Source organism: Sinohyriopsis cumingii, chromosome 2 (assembly GCF_028554795.1).
Source record: "Sinohyriopsis cumingii isolate HCF-2022 chromosome 2, ASM2855479v2, whole genome shotgun sequence".
Classification (NCBI taxonomy): Eukaryota; Metazoa; Mollusca; class Bivalvia; order Unionida; family Unionidae; genus Sinohyriopsis; species Sinohyriopsis cumingii.
Window position 1 is genome coordinate 85,233,511 of NC_142962.1, and position 17,691 is coordinate 85,251,201.

Below are 17,691 nucleotides of genomic sequence, written 5' to 3' on the forward strand. Positions count from 1 at the left end.
GTGGGTAAAAAGGTGAAAGATCAAATTCACAAGAGGTCAGTGGTGCACACAGGTTTTATTGTTTTCTTGCATTTAATTATCAGTTTACTTAACTAGAGACAAAGTGACCAAACTTTATCAGTTTCCTTTAGTTTGTCTGGCATTAACTTGTGGTAAAATCTTTTTTCAAATTGGTTGTTGTCAAAACTCTTTTAACAAATTTTTACATTTCAGATCAACGACCCTAAGAGACTAAAACTTAAAAGTTCTAAAGTGAAGGTCTAAAAGAATATTTTCATTTAAGCAAGAAATTATGTCTCAGTTTTTAGATTCAGCTCTAATAAAGAGACTGAGCTTCACATGAAAAAGCTGTATCTTTGTTTTTAGGATTTTCACTGTCCAGTTGGCTGGCTGCTGAAGGAGTAAATAATTCATCTGCCCTATCTGATGTCCAGTTTGACAAGCTTATACAAGATCTAGGACTTCATACACTGCTTAGATCTGACCGGTGTAACATATCCTCTGAGCCTTTCCAGCCAAACATTCTGGGATGGAAAAATGGTAATGTCTGCAGTATGATGCCCCAGTGCTAGACATCACTATAAACTGCACACCGTAGACATCATAACAATATGACTGAAAAATTATTAAAGTTATGTTAAAAGTTCAAATCACAAACACAGAATTATTCTGTTTGTTGAACATGAGGAAAATCATTTTTAAAAATTGGTAAATCAGACTTTGGTATATTGCTTTTTTTTGTTGAAAATGATAGTTTATTCCCAGGAATATGAATTAACATTATAACGTTCTAAACTTTTCATAAGAAGTCATAAATGATCTTTAATTTTTTTTCTAAACAACATTCTCAGTACACTGTAAATAGCAATATTCAACAAAATTTTGATCAATGAAAATGTCACTAATGCCTACTGGTGGCAACACTTGAATAAATAAACACCAATTAAATAAGTTTTGCCATTAGTGAAATTTATCTTTTTGTTCTTTTTTAATTCAGTATTGGTGTAGTCATGAATACAATATGCCCACTTTTATTCAGACATGAATAATGTCAATCTACTGTCACAGCTATGTCAGAAAATGTTTTTGTGGGAATCTAATTAAGTGCTGTGTTTTGATTTCTGACTTGCAGAGGTATTTGTTGTATTGTTAAACTCGGTTAAAAGCAAATCGCATTAAGTACTTCTTTTGTATAACATGTCAGATAAAGAGGGTGGAATAAAAGTTAAAAGGATATGCAAATCCTACCTGCTTAAGAGCTAGTGTCACAGTTGTTTCATATCAACTCATTTCAATTGGTCAATCAGACACTTATAAATATTAATATGCAAGTAATATAATTTAACTACCTTACATTAGACTACTCTTTTTCACAAATGTGATCAAAGGCAGTAAGGAATCCAAGCAAAATAAGTATCTGGAGAAATAAAAATCTTTGTTTCACAGATACAGTTCCTTATGGAGAACCAAGTTCCAGAGTTTCTAGTGAACTTAAAATTCCAGAGATTTCCTTAAGGATAAGAAGAAGTTTCACTAGTACTTGCAATTAAATCATGGCATCATTATGTCACTGATGGTTGTTGAAACCTCTTGGAGTAATGTTGTTAAAAATCTTTCTGGAGATGTGTATCTTGAAGAAAAGATAATTTATGTAAAAAGTAAACAACTAAATTAGAAAATGTTCTTTATTTGACAATAATTCCTAACACAATTATAAAACAAGTATTCAGCCATTAAACAGCCCCATTATCCACCCCAACCATTTTAGTTTCTCAATGTCCAGTCGGGATGGCATCCCCTTCTTAATTGTTGTGAGGTCTATCAGTAACTTGTACCCTCACTTATAGTCTATGATTTTGGACTTAGTTGTGTGCATGTTATTGAGGGAGAGGTGTACCAGTGCTGTCTTCATATTAATGGCAAGAGTTTGTCTGCCTTGACAAGAACAATAATACAACTTGAAAGGGGTGATAAATTGTCTACAAATATTTTGATCCTATAGTATCATATGAAAGGATTTTGATCTTGGAAAATGAGCAGCAGCTTGGAAGTAATGGATCTTTAAATTCATTAGTGAAATGTTTTTCTGTTTCTTTGTGGATTCTTTTACTTCCACCCTGTAAGACCTAAGGATTTAGATGTGAACTCAATTAAGGAGCTTTCTGATGCTTTACCACCAGAAACAAAATGTTGGCCTTTGAAAAGAATGCAGTTTGGAAATCAGTGTTTGACTAAAACTTACAGGATTGTTTTAAAACCATTATCTTTTATTATTTATTTTATTGTACTTTTTTCAGATATTTGAACATCCTTACCTTATTTCTTTGGCTCAGTTTCCTCAGTTTTTTTAATAATAAATTTTCACTTTTGGATTTGAACTTTTAATCAGCATTATATATTAAGGGTTGTGCTGACATGCCTTTAAACCCTAAACACACTAAAACTTGTTTATCACCTTTAACTTTCAAAGAGTTACAAGAGAAAATGACTCTTCAGCAGGATGAGATGATATCTACTATCAATTTCTGAAACCTGTACAAGACTGTAAAAACAGTGTTAAATTTGCAATAAAATTTGGGAAACTGGCAGTATCCTGCTGACTCAGCAAGAAACAATGATGATACCAGTACCCAAACATGGAAAGCACCAAAACTAATCCTCCCAACAGTTTGTTCATTCAGTTCCTCATGGGAGAAGAGAATATTATTTGTATAATATGCAAACTTAGTTACCATCATTAAATAAAGCATTTATTATTATTATTATTATTATTATTATTGTTATTGTTGTTATTGTTGTAATCTGATTTGTATTGTGGATTCAGACATCAGAAGCACAAATGACCATCTTGACAGAGTTAAAGTATTTATTAGACAAGCTTTTATTCAGAAAGAAATGTAGTTGCCATCAATTTCAACATGGAAATAACTTTTGACACTTAATGGAAGTATGGCATAATGAATGACCTATTCAGTGTTGGTGTTAAGTCCTGCCAACCTAATTTCATCTTCAATTTTTGGAAGGTAAAAATTTACGAGTTACGGTGCACTACACCCTTTCTATAAGCTATGGACAGTATATGGGTGAACCTTAGAGCGACATATTGTCAGTTACTGTATTCAACATCAAAATCAACACTATAGTGAAATGCCTTAATGCAGGAACTGACTGTTCATTATATGCTGATGATATTTGGATTTACTGTTGATTAAAAAGAATGCACACTCTTGCACATCGACTACAAATTGGCATAAACAAAGTTCCAAAATGGGCAGAAAAAAACTTGTTCAAATTTTCAAAATAAAAATTTCAGTGTATGCATTTCTGCCAATAACCTCATATCCATGACGACCCAAAGCTCTATATTAATAGTTGTCTTATTCCTCTTCCTGGGAAGAGCAACTATTTTGAGTTATTTTCAACTTTAAACTAGCTTCTCTTCCACATATTACATACCTCATGGACATGATGACCCAAAGCTCTATATTAATAGTTGTCTTATTCCTCTTCCTGGGAAGAGCAACTATTTTGAGTTATTTTCAACTTTAAACTAGCTTCTCTTCCACATATTACATACCTCATGGACATGATGACCCAAAGCTCTATATTAATAGTTGTCTTATTCCTCTTCCTGGGAAGAGCAACTATTTTGAGTTATTTTCAACTTTAAACTAGCTTCTCTTCCACATTTTACATACCTCATGGACATGATGACCCAAAGCTCTATATTAATAGTTGTCTTATTCCTCTTCCTGGGAAGAGCAACTATTTTGAGTTATTTTCAACTTTAAACTAGCTTCTCTTCCACATTTTACATACCTCATGGACAAATGTACAAAAATAGCCCAGTCACGGCAAACATTGTTTGTGAAGCAGATCAGAACATCTTGTTTCAGTTATTCAAGTCATTAGTAAGATTTAAACTTGACTATGGAATGATTTTGAACAGATCAGCTTGTAAATCTTACCTGCTGATGCTTGATCTGATACAAAGTCAGGTACTTAGATATTGTCTCGATGCATTTAGAACTGCCCCTTTAGGAAGCCTCTATGCTGTGGCAAACAAACAATAACTTTATTTCAGATAATTAAAATTGGATCTCCTAATCAATCTAAACCCTTCATTTGATACAGTGTTTATGCCCCTGATACAAAACCTTATACTTTTAGAAACCAAGCATCATTTCACCTTTTGAATTCATCCTTACTTTTAAATGCAAAACTCAATGTTAAATATTAAAAATTTCTGCATTCCCAAATTGCCACTATGATTACTAAAATCTCATAAACAATATTTGACCTTTACGAATTCAGAAAGTCTGCAACTGATCCTCTCCTGTTTCAAAGTAAATTCAATGAAATCAGGGTCTCTTATACATATCTAGCCATGCATCCCTCTATACAGACGGCTCAAAAGATGAAGACAAAGTTGGAGTTGCCATTGCAACATTCCATTCCATGCTACCCATTCAAACCAGATACATGTATTGGATGGGCATCAATATTTTTTACTTTGGAAATTTACAGCAAGACTCAAAACTTTGAACTACATTGAAATTTCATCATCATTTAGGATTTCGATTCCACATTGGAAACCTGGCAGAATCTTAAATGTGACGACCATTAATATCCCTGATATTAAAGAAACATGCTGTCATACAGACTGGGAAGAGTGTTCTGTACTGACAACTGTCATGTCACCTTAGCACAAAGCTGCCCTGCATTCACCAATTTCCATTTTGGAAGATTCCTTATACTGATTTCAGCTATTGTATAGATCAGCGTGTTTTACTTGGCAAAATATGTAGAATGAAAACTCCACAAGAAAACTTAATATCATCAAATCCACTATTGGTGAGTGGTATCCCTCATATAGAACAAATCTGAGAGATGAGCTGGTATTGTGCCAGTTGCATATTGGACAAACATACCTGACATCAAGTATACCTCCTGAAGTATTAACCTCAATAAAAGTGTGTACCATATTTACCGCATATGTTGGGACACGATAAAATAATTATTTTTTTTCCTGTCCCAGATCTTATGGTGAAACATTTTTTCACTTTGGTCATATGTCCCAAGACTTAAGACACAAAATAAAATTGTATTGCATTTGTGCTTCCCCCCACCCCACTGCACGTTGCAATAAAATAGAAAAATAAAATATTGAATTGATAAAAAAAAAGAAAAAGAAACTAACCTTGTGTTGTTATCATTTATTCCTTTTTTCAACATGAGCATTTAAGAATAAAATATTTCCACGAAATCCGTAAGCGTAGGATTCCATACTGTAGCGTGTATCAGTTATGTCCAATACCACACACCACGTTGTTCACATGAACATTGAGAAGCAGTTGTGTGTGGTTGTGCTCCAAAGTTTGAACATGTTATCCGACTGAAAATTGGAGCCAAAAAAATCGCAAACAAGAGGGAAATAGTCAATCGATATCTTGAAGACGCCATTCACGCATGACACAGTGTTGGGTGCAAAATAATCAAGATTGAATTATATCCAGGTCTACTTATGACAATATGTCGCAAATAAAAATGATCATTTGAAAACACATTCACTTAAGTGTAATTGATAATCTTTTCACCAGCTTGGGTTACAAAGTTATCCTTACTATTTACCCGCAGATGTCAATGATACTTTGTATTAATTGTAACCACAGATGCCAAACACATAGAACATAGAAGCCCTGGTGGTGAATAGACATGACTGGCAGCAGTCAGTTAACTCCTTCTTTGAACATACCGACAGGACATCAGAGACAAAAGGTGATTTTTATTACAAAGCAAGCGGATCTCAGAAGCCAACTTTGGTTACTTTTTTTTTTGTTTGTGGTAAAGGATATCAGTACAAAGGTTATTTTATTGCAAAGCATGCTGACATCAGTGTAAACAGCTTATTTAATATCAGTAATACCATACCTGTTGATATTGCTTAGCTGGTACCTTTTAAGGAGAAAAATACCCGCCTGATTAGTGAAAATTCCTTCCTTCCATTATTGTGAATGAGAATCTTCCAGAACACTGGACCAGCATTATATCTCTGGGATGCATGAATGGCTCTCTTCATATATTTTTCAGTCACCTTACTGTAACATTCAACATCATTTACATATTTGAATATTAGCCAGTGCTTTGTGGGTCAATGAGTGAAGTATTAATTGTCTTGTTTGCTTTATTCATCATGCTTGGTTATTGAACTTGGTCTTTCAACATTTTAATTTCAGATTGGTTACTTAATTTTTCAGTTTTAACTATTTTTCATAACCTACTGTGTTTTTCCTAATTTTTAGTGGTCCCTTAAGTCTGGTTGATTTAATTATTGCTTTTTCTGTCCTAAAGCTTACCATTGCTACCTTTTTAATATTTAACCTTTGTGAACATGCAGGTAAAGTTACTTTTCACTGAATAATTATATTAGCATATATATAATCCATGCTTTATTTAGAAGATTTTGTATATCATTCTTCTTTCAGAATTTTTGTTTCAGGAACAATGTTGAAGCAAGGTGTAGGTAAGTGTGGCAATAATAAATCTCCTTGGGACACCCCCATTTGTTTGTCTTGTACTCACTGTAAGAGGACAGACAACTGTCCATTATGTAGCTTTTTTGTGTGATTAGACAGGTGATCTACTGGATAGTTGATGAAACTACCAAGCAAAGAAGAAGAGATCAGATGAGTAATGTGGGGACCACCACTCTTTTAGTCCCAGGGATATTGTTAGCAATGAGATCTAGTCCTCTGAGAAAGGGAGTGCTCAAATCTGAGATTCATGTAGAGTCCTTGCCTGGTGACCAGTCAGCAAGCACTAGTCAATGTATGAAAACCAAATATTAACAGAAAGACCTCCAATGTAGAGTCTTGAGTATTGGAAGAAATTTCTGCAGAAAGCACGCTACTGACCTGTATTTCTGGGCCAACTGCTTCAGCTTGTAATTGGCTGCTGGGCAGTGATCAGCCAAATAAGTGATCTGGCCCACTTGGATCCCATAGATCCAAACAATACTTTATGAACCATCTCACAAATGAAAACATATGGTGACATGATTTTATAATAGAGTGTAGACTTGTTTTGTAGAATAGATTTATAGAATAAATTTTATTTTTTCCTTTCAGAATGTAGTGAGATAGGGAACTTTACCATGTTGCCACCAGAGGCTGTGTGCCATGTTTCGTCTGACTGCATGAGGCTGTCTTGCTGTGTGGAGTCATATGCACTGAGAAGGACCCTGAATATGACACTAGAGATTGACACATGTAGCTACCTACTTAAGTTAAATCTGGAGAAACTTTCCCTACAAGAGTCGCTCCTCAACTATGAATGGGGTTGGTAATTTTGTTTGATTGCTTCTTTATATGATGCTACATGAGTTTTCATTAGGTATGATGCAACCTGCCAAAAGTTGTTTGCATTTTAGTTTTCAATAATTGATCTCTTACAAATACATGTTTACAATTGTATTTGTCACATATGTGTCATTGCTAACTGTTGTGCTACAGTGTAACTTAAACGTTTTATGATAGAACTTTATGAGTCTAATAAATATTGATAATAATAATAATAACTGCCTGTCTTTGGAACGTTTCCTGTATATAACTACCAGCTTTTAAGTGACCTGAGTTTGAGGTCTAATAGAAATTTGTATGTTATTTTCATTTTTTTATACTTTGTATCTTGTTTTTAATCAAGAATGTTCATATGGTTGAAAGGTCAAATGAATTTAATATATGAGATTTTTCTCTGAATACTCTGTAACAATTTTTGTTTACTGGGTCAAATGCAAAATTTATATTCAGGACAATTTACTGTATGTCAGCAATCCCTATTGTTCCAGTCTTTAAATCAGTGATAATTTGGTTTTAAATTATTGTTCAGCCACATATTTATTTAAACCTGAGATTTTCAAAGTCATAAGTTTATGCATGAGGTAGTTTTCATGAATTATGAAGAAGATAATAATTAGTAGTTCATATTTTATTATTCAAGAACAAATTTTCAATAAATTTCAGAGCTAATTCATTTTAAGGTTTTGTTTGAACATTAATCCATGAAAAGTGAAGATCCATTACAATAAGTGGTAAATAATTCTGTATCCACTGCTTCAGTCAGATATAACCTTAATTGATTCATAATTTAGGGTTTTCTTTAGTTGAATATAATTTCTTTTTCAGATGTTATTAGTGTGTATTTTCTATCACACCCTGAGGCTAATAAATATATATATATATATATATATATATATATATACATATATATATATATATATATATATATATATATATATATATATATATATATATATATATGTGACTTTTTTGTATAAAGATTCTCCATCAGAAGCTTGTAAATTTTGCATTAAAACTTAAATTTACAGATTACTATTCCTGGGATAATCCAAATTCTTGAAACAGAATTTTCTCATAAATTTAAATAATGAGCACCTGAAGTACCAGTAGGAAAAAATACATTTTAATCTTTATATTTTTAGAATTATTGACAATGTAATTTGTTTATTAATATTTCTATCTATAAAAATCAATTAAGTGTGGATTTTTTAAAATTATGTTTTAGGTAAAAGAGAGATCATCACATTATATGGAGTTTTCCGACTCAGGTAAGGTTTATTAGCTCACCTGGACAAGAGGTCCAGCATCTGTTGTACATCATCTGTCATCTAACCACATTTGCTACTGAAAACACTTCAAACAAACCTATTGACTCATTAACCCTAGTTGCCTTGTTTACACATCAGTAGGTGGAAGCCTACTTTTGAGCTCTGTAGTGTCAAGGTCATTTAAGATACACTAAAGTGATGGTATTATAGTAGTAAGGTAGACAGATCAATTCTGAGATACTTCTTAAGATGCAAAGATGTGTTATGAAATTTGTAAGATGAATATTATTAACTATCTAAGGAACAATCCTTTATTTCAAAATGTTCAAAATGTATTTATCAGGTAAGAATTTTATGAAAATTATTGGGTGAAAAGGAAAAATATTAATGTTGTCAATATCACCATCATCTTTGTCATCACTGTTATCATCATTATCATCATCACTGTCACAGCCTCCACCAGCATCATCATCAAAACTAAAATACTAGGTACTGGAAATATACTGTTAAAATGGTCTTGAGAGATCACCCCTTCTGTCAACAAAAGTGGCATCTAAAGACAGGTGGTCTCTCAGCAGAGGTCACAATACTATATGACAATCTTGATGCTGTATTAAGAATCAGATCTCAAGTTACAGGTATTTTTCCAAAACAGTGGCCTTTAAACACAGGTTTCACTATTTCAGTACCTAACAAGCTGTTTATTTGTGCCTTTTCAGTTACACTCTGAACAACATAGTTTCAATGCAGAAAATCAAAGCTGATGTTTCACTCAAAGTTTGCTTTGAAAGTAGTGGTCAGTGTGCTCTAGATTTGCAGCTGTATCAAGGTGTGGACCTTCCCTATAGTGCATGTGACAGGACAAGTGTAGATAATCCATTTCCAGGTAAAGTGGGAATGAAGCAATGAGGTAATTTAATTACTGCTTGGATGTGCAAGTCAGACACCCATGATAATATAACTGTAGTTGATGAAGACTCGAGTACAGAATTAAATTTTATATCTAATATATATATATATATATATATATATATATATATATATATATATATATATATATATATATATAAAGAGAGAGAGAGAGAGAGATTTTACATATATATCTCAAGACTTAGCAAGCATAAATTTAACAAACAAACTGTTTTTCTCTTACATTTCAACCATGCCATAATTTTGTGTTGAAATACTAGTATGACATAAATACAGATGGATGGTTGTGAAATTTTGTGACTGGTATTACATATTAGTAGTAACTGTTTCAGGTTATACTATGGATGAAGTACCAAAGACTGAACAGGTGGGCTTGTCAATGGCACCTAGAAGGAAATGCTCTTAGTAATGTTTTGTTTTCCTCCTTCCAGCAAAGTGGGAACTGAAAGAGCATTTTCCCCATTCATTCATTCATTTGTTGCATCTTAAAAATATTGGTCCTTATTCCACAAATACATGAAAATTGATATGTGGATACATCTCATGAAAAGCAACTCAATCAAAGTGAGGTTACTGTGACCTAAATTTCATACCTGAGTGACGTTTGTATTTATATAAATGCATTAATTACACCATCAGTACCTCCAACCCATTTTCAGCTACACTCAAGAAAATTGGTCAAAGGATGCAGCTCTGGTGGAATAACTCGGTAATACAAAAATAGGCCATTTCAATTTAATTTATATACTTGAGTGACTTTTGTATTTGCAGCCATTCATTAGTTATACCCTCAGTATTTTGGCCCCTATTTGCATCCTCACTGCAAGTTTTATGAGGTGACCAACTGGAAGCAATCCATTTGCCATGGGTTATATGCCATGTGAAAGGATCCTGGTAGTTGAGTAGTGGAATGGATTGTTGGTTGCCTTTCTGATGCAGCACATTACTTTGACCACAATTTCAATAGATGGGTGGTCAAAATGACATTGTCTGATCCATCTGCTAGTCATGGTTGCTTCAAGAATTCAGTTTCATTGATCTCTGTACTTTTCAGTGGTTACCACTGTGATCAAAGAAACATTATTGTTACTGGAATAAAAGGCTGATGGTGTGGCAAGGATCAGTTGGGTAAAGTTTGTTTCATTCTCAAGTATATCTGTCAGCAAACCCCTGACATGAGAAATGCTTTAAATCAGTATAAATATCTGTCCCCTTATTTGTATTTTGAGGTTTTTTGGGAAGCACATGTGACAAATATTTTAGTATTTTATTATGGGAAAAAACTACAAAGTCATAACCAATAGAGTTAGCCTGGTCTCAAAAGGACCATGAATAATCCAACCACTAACTCAGCGGAGGAAACTTTTTCAGGTCAGGGAAATTGGTCACGAGTTCTCATCATTGATTGCTTTGATGAGAATCAAAGCTGGCCAAGCTATTACATTTCATGACAGCTCAAGGACTTCAGGGCTTGACTGGATAGCTAAAGAGTGTGAAGAAAATTAGCATATGCAATTACTTGTTGAGTGTTCTGAAAAGCTCAATATGACTATTTATTTTGTCTAAGTGATTTATTGAAGTACCTAGTATTGGCAAGTTGATTCCTAAAAGCACTTATATCCTAATGTTTGACTGATTCACATTACTGTCATTAGTCAAAGTCAGAATCTAGAACAGTCTGCCCTTGATAGGGGCAGAGGGTCATAATGATCATCCTGTACTGGGAAAATCTCTAGTACAAATTGCCAGGGGAGATGATTTCTCATATTATGGAGACATCTCTGAACAGAAACAAAAGATGGACATCAAATGCATCAAACAGAAACACATTTTTTTCCCTCTGGCCAGGAAACTTGTGGAAACTCCACTTAACACAGCCAGCAAATCCTACACAAATATGGCTAAAGTGGAGAAGAAACCTTCCACAAATACCATCAATTCCCAGACAGACATATATGGCCAAAAAGCAGGATCAAGTTATTAATCTTGATGTCTCCAAATCTTGTGATTGCTGCCACCAAACAGAGGGTAAAGCAGATACATCCTGTAAGTGTGACAGTATAGCCAAAAAGATGCCCAATATTAGAAGAAAAAAAACTATCAAATTCAGCTTACAAATAAATCAGCAAATAACTGGTGCCAGGGGTCATATAAACAGTATGACTAGCAAGATGCCCAGCTCTACTTCCAAGAAACTGATTAGATCCAGCCCACAAAAAAGCAGCAAACTGCAGGTGCTATTGAAAATGCTTGCTCCATGCCAATAAATGAATCTGATCTTAACCATCTTATTATACAGTTGCTTGCACCTTTTGTTTTGCTTGGCAACTTTAATGGTCACAATACATTTTTGAGCTGTAACGATTATCAACAAGAGAGGAAAGAAGATAGATGGCTTTGTTTTAGAGCACAATCCTTTCATTTTTCTGATACATTATATACCTACTTACATCCTGCCACAGGATTCTACTTGTCTTTAGATCTGTCCAGCTGCAGTCCATCTCCTTTACTTGAATTCTGGAGATCAACCTATGTGGTAGTGACAACTTTCCTGCATGTTAAAAGTAATAATTTCCATACCTCATTGAGAAATATTTGATCCCCTCTATATGTCATCTGACAGCTGATCTTCAAAGTGGATTCAATATTGCTATTTACAAAGATTCTTCAGGATGTTGGTGCAGATACAATACAAAAAAATTCAGTTTAAATGTGTCAACAAACCTTTGATAATGCACATGAAGATTCTATCAGGAAATGGAAGAAGCTTCTTAAAAATTTCAATTTCATTCCAACCACTGAAAATCTGAATAAATGCTATATAAACTGACTGAAAGTTTGTTATACCATTAAAGAGAGCAAGAAGAAAACATGGAGATCATATATCTCCCAGTTGCAAGAAATTTTATTTTAGAGAATAATGTCAGGACAGTCTATGGGGAAGTGTGGCCACAAGAAAGGCCAGTGGTACACTCACCCATTTTGTCTCATTTGTTCAATGTGTATATGTGAAAAAAGAAAACCACTGTGCATTTTGTAAATTAGAGTCATCTTAAATCTGGAAGCTCACTGACTCCAGAACACATAAAGAGGGAGGAGCAAACAGCATCTAACCCCTTTTTCTTCAGAATTCTCAAGTTTGTGTCTTGCAGATCCCCTAGGACCTCACTGCAAGATGATTAGCTCTTCAGGTCAGAAGAGCACTCCTGTGTCCCAAGAGATTAAGAAACCAGTCTCGTTAGACTTATAGTCTCTGCCTTGAGCTACAAGTTACATTCCCTAAAGTGGCCTATTAAACCTCCCCAATTGGATGTTAGATCATTACAAGGGGTATTTCTTTTGGTGTCTGGGCCACCTTCAGATGAAAAGTATCAAAGCTATTGAACAGAAAACCTGTTCATTAGTTAACATAGCTTCTCAGGCCAACCTCTTGTCAGCTGTTTCATTAAGTATTCTAAAAGATGTCTAATGTGCATTGTGTGCTGTGAAAGCTGTGGCTAAAAAAAAAACAATATGTTTTCTGTATCAATGACTTTATCTGTGAAACTTCAACACATTTATTGTGATATTGCATTGTACTGCTCTAAGGTATTTGTCCATCAGGGCTGCTTTGGAAGCAGAGATCTACAGAGGACTCATTCCTACCATATCTTCCTTCCAAAGATCTGAAGAATCATCTGCACAGATCATTTACAAGTGCTCCTGGCCCATCACAATTGACTAAGAAGCAGGGTAATGAGATTGCCCTTAGATGTCATCTGCAAGGAGGCAGCCCCTGTCCAATCTGTGACCACGGTTTAAACTTACTCTTTGACCATCAGGTCTACAACAAGGTCACCAAAGACTCCCAAAGACGAAGTTTTCTAATCACCCTTTCTTTCCAAAGGAAGGAGGGTGGGAGGACAGCCCTAGGAACTCAACATCTATTCTGCCATAAATTCCTCCTCCAAATGTCTTTGTAGATACACATCTAGGCCTACTTTCAGAGGCTTGATCAAGCATCATGGATGATGGTGGATCCTTTCTTTTATGAGTGAGAGTTACCAACTACAGTTTTGGGAGCAACCCCCTCTGTCAAGGACCCATCTTTTCTGATCAATCGGTCTCCCATATTAAACTCACAAATATTCCTGGTCAAAAAGAAAAACAGGAAATGTCATCTCAGAATCAATCTCCCCCTTAAACTAGCTTCTTCTGGAGGAATCTTTCAAGATAGAGACTACATCTTCAATCCAGAATGCAATGCATCCATCAGATTGGGTGGTCTTCATTGATATTCAGGATGCTTACTTGTACATCCCAATATTTTCTTCTCATCACGGACACATCCAGTTTTGCTTGGACCAAGAAGTCATTTGATTCTGGATTCTCCCATTTGGATTTACTTCAACACCCAGAGGTTTTACCCAATTTATGGGAGTAGTAACATCCTGTCTCTGCTTACTGGGAACCCTGATTCTCTAGTACTTTAATGTCTGGCTGACTCCCATTGTTCCGGTACCAAACCATAAAAAGTCATTTTGCCTCAGGACTTCGTTTACACAGGGATGCATTTTCTCACAGTCAAGATCATATCTGGGTCCCCTGGAACCAGAAAGGATAAATCCTGATGCTTATAGACATCATTATTTGCTTTCCTTTATCTCTCCTTAATGGAAACCTTGAATGTCTCTGCCAATACAGTTTCCTAGGGACATCTCACTGGTGGAACCACACAGAATTTCTCTTTCAGGTCTGATTCCAAGAGAACCAGACTTTCGTCCGTACCTGTTGGTCTATGAATCTGGACAGATTCCTGACTGGGAACCCCATGCATGCACCCAGTACACAAAGTTCTATAAAAAGTCAGAACTTCCACAATTTATATCATTCTCAGAGCCACACTGCTGCCCTAATGATCATGATTCAGTGATTGTCTAGATCAGTTGATAGATCAATCAAGGTCCCTACCTCACTGAAGGGATCATCTGCCACAACACAAAGACTCCTCCTACACAACAGCTGTACCATTCTCCACGTTCACACTTGGCTCATCTTAAGTAGTCTATCCATCAGAATAAGTTATATGGCTGGCTTGCCAGTTGCATCATTCAAACCAGGAACAATTCTGCATCCATTATCTATGAATGATGCCATATGGAGATTCTTCTGTGACTGGTGCAGTTAGAAATTGATCCTAGCTGTTTCTCTGTGAATATCATTGTTTGAGAACAAAGGATGTTCAGTATCAGCTATCAAAGGCTGTAGAGCTGCCATTTCTAACAGACTTAAAATCTCTCAGGACATAACAGTTGCTTTGCATTCCTACCTTATCAATCACATTTAGCATTTTAAGCTGCAGTTACCTGTCTCCCACACTCATATGCCCAGATAAAATCTGTCTTGTGTTTAACCAAAACTCACTATAAACTGTTACATGAGGCTTCCTTTCAAGACTTTGAACTCGAGACAATGCTTTTGCTTGACATGGCATCTGTGGAAGACTTAGAGATCATTTTGCCATGTTTGTTGACACTAATTGTTGCTGGTTTAATGGCAGTACGAATCTCTTTTTTATCAGCCAGGATTTTTAGTAAAAAATCAATTACTGTCAGTAGCTCCACTACCTATAGAGATTCCTAGTTTCAATTGAACATATGGAGTGGATGATCAAGATAAGCTTTTATACTAAGAGAAACTTTGTTTCTATTTCAGTGCCTCCAAATTGAAAATGGAAGGTCAAACACATCTTTTCCTTCCTATAAGGGACTCCATTGATATTTGAACTTCGATCATTTCTCAGTGGATTGTTATTACCATCAAAAGAGATTATCATTCCCTACCAATAGAGACATGTCTTTTATGAAACTAAAATCCCATGAGGTTCCAGCAGCTGCTATACAATGTACCTACCTAAGTTGTTCTTCCTTAAGATTTTCATGAAGGCAGTATTTTTGACAATCAAATACTGCCTTTTCCTTCTGCTTCTGCTCTTTAGCACAACAGAGCTCAGGCATTTTGTCTCTGGGATTCATAGTTGTGGTACAACATATGGCCCAGGTTGACACCAAAATTCCATTACATGTCTCGCTTGCTCCTGCAGATGGTGAGTACATTCCATATGTTGCTGTTTTTTTATCAGTTTTAACACAACAACCAACCAATCAACCCCCCTCCCAAACTGACAAATTCAGGTATGCTATAGTGACCGGTTATGAATTACTTATATTAAAATGTAGATTTTTGTGGGGTAAAGCTTTCACTTTTACATTATTCTAATATATCATTAGTTGGTTCCATCAAGCCACTATTATACTGTTGTACCATAAAGCACTACTGAAACACACCACACACACACATCAACACACACACAAACATATATATATATATATATATATATATATATATATATATATATATATATATATATATATATATATATATATATATATATATATATCCTGTTTTAGCTATACATAAAAATTGGTATTTGGTTGTATTGCTAGAAAAGTAACTTGAGCATAAAACGGTGTAATTAGACATAATTTTCATACTTAAATGGCATTTTTGTTCCAATATGTCATTAGTTATAGCCTCAGTATACTTATGTTTTTTACATACACTCATGAAATTTAGTATGGTGATGCATTTCAACTTGACCTAATTGTACGCTTAGGCATTTTCAGCTATTGGTTCATTATACCCTCAATATTTTGGACCCTATTTCACCCACACTCATGAAAACTGCTATTAATTTTATATTAATTTATCTACAGGTGTTTCATTTGACCTTTGGCAACTTAGTCCATGTGATAAGAAGAGTTTTATGCAAACATGTAAGTACATTGTTATTTTATAACAGAATAGGAACTTTGAAATGTTTTATATACATTTTAAAGCTGACTTCCCATAGAACAATTTTAATTGTATATGTTTAAAGGTATATGACTTTGTGATTCTCCTAATAAATAATACTGAAGAATATTTTGTGAAGATATACACCAGACTGAGTTAGAAAAAAGTTGGGTCAAATCTGAGGGAGTCCATGCAAATTACCTGGGATAATGGTTTGTTCATCATGCATATATATCATAATGTAGCAGATTCAGTAAAATGGTCAGCTTGACACATGCTGGTGTAAACAGCTCACTGAGACAACTCTCCCTCAGTATAAGCCTCTAGTTGTGGTCCTATTTAACTGCTGAATATGTTATATACCAAATTGCCATATTAATGATCAGAATTTAGAGGAATGCATGTATGCTTATCAAAAGGTTTGGGGTGGGATTAATGAGACAAGTAAGACACTAGTTAAATGTATAATAATAAATATCAGTTTATTACATTATATTTTTTTCACTTTTTGGTATTTGTTCATTCACTTGTGTCATGAAATTAAGATGTGAAATCATACATATGACAGAATCAAAATTTAAAAGTAGTAGATTTAACAAATTTGATCAATAGATAGGCTTCTAAACCAGAAACAAGTGCATTTGTTGTCATAATATGCACTTTTCATACTATAATAAATCAGCAAGTTATAAACGTAAATTCTGAATTATGATGGCAATGTTACAGTAATAAATGAGTCAGTAAATTGTCAGGTAATGAAAATGGAAGAGTTGTTTATCTTGTAGTTCATGTAATAATAATAATAATAATAATTACAATAATAATGACCTTATTTGAAGAGGGTAACACAGTTAGCTAAGAACTAATCTAATCTACCTTGAGGCCCTCATACAAAGGAATTTATTTATTTTAACTGCATCTCTGAAGCCACTGGATATATTGGGTTTGGAAGAAGGAAATAGAGTGGGCATTTCTGATCTCAACTGGAATACTATTCCAGAGCAGAGTTCCAGAGTATTGGAAACTTTTTAAATAACTCCTTATTTGGTTTGGGAATTTTATACTATTTGGTAGACATGGATCGCAGGTGGGGAGTATTACCAGGTAGTCTATACTGGAATAGTGATTGTAAATATTCAGGAGCACTATTATGGGATTAACTTGGCTTTTCTCAAACAGATTCGGTCTTTAATAGGTAATATTTTTAACCTACCAGCTAAATTTTCCTTGCTTTCTTTCTGGATTGATATTAGCCCAAATGCTCTTTTTTGAAGATGTGCCAGCTTTGCTATGGTTTTATC

The 17,691-nt window shown here is 34.4% G+C and overlaps 1 protein-coding gene across 1 annotated transcript in view; it reads left to right on the forward strand.

Annotated features, from left to right (window-relative positions):
• The window catches only part of LOC149805308 (uncharacterized), a 471,406-nt gene that overhangs the window by 167,990 nt on the left and 285,725 nt on the right, over positions 1–17,691 (forward strand). The window contains exons 51-55 of the mRNA XM_089934018.1: positions 367–540; positions 7,128–7,337; positions 8,584–8,626; positions 9,346–9,512; positions 16,312–16,371. Coding sequence (XP_089790144.1) covers positions 367–540; positions 7,128–7,337; positions 8,584–8,626; positions 9,346–9,512; positions 16,312–16,371 — 654 coding nt within the window. The remainder of the gene's footprint in view (positions 1–366; positions 541–7,127; positions 7,338–8,583; positions 8,627–9,345; positions 9,513–16,311; positions 16,372–17,691) is intronic.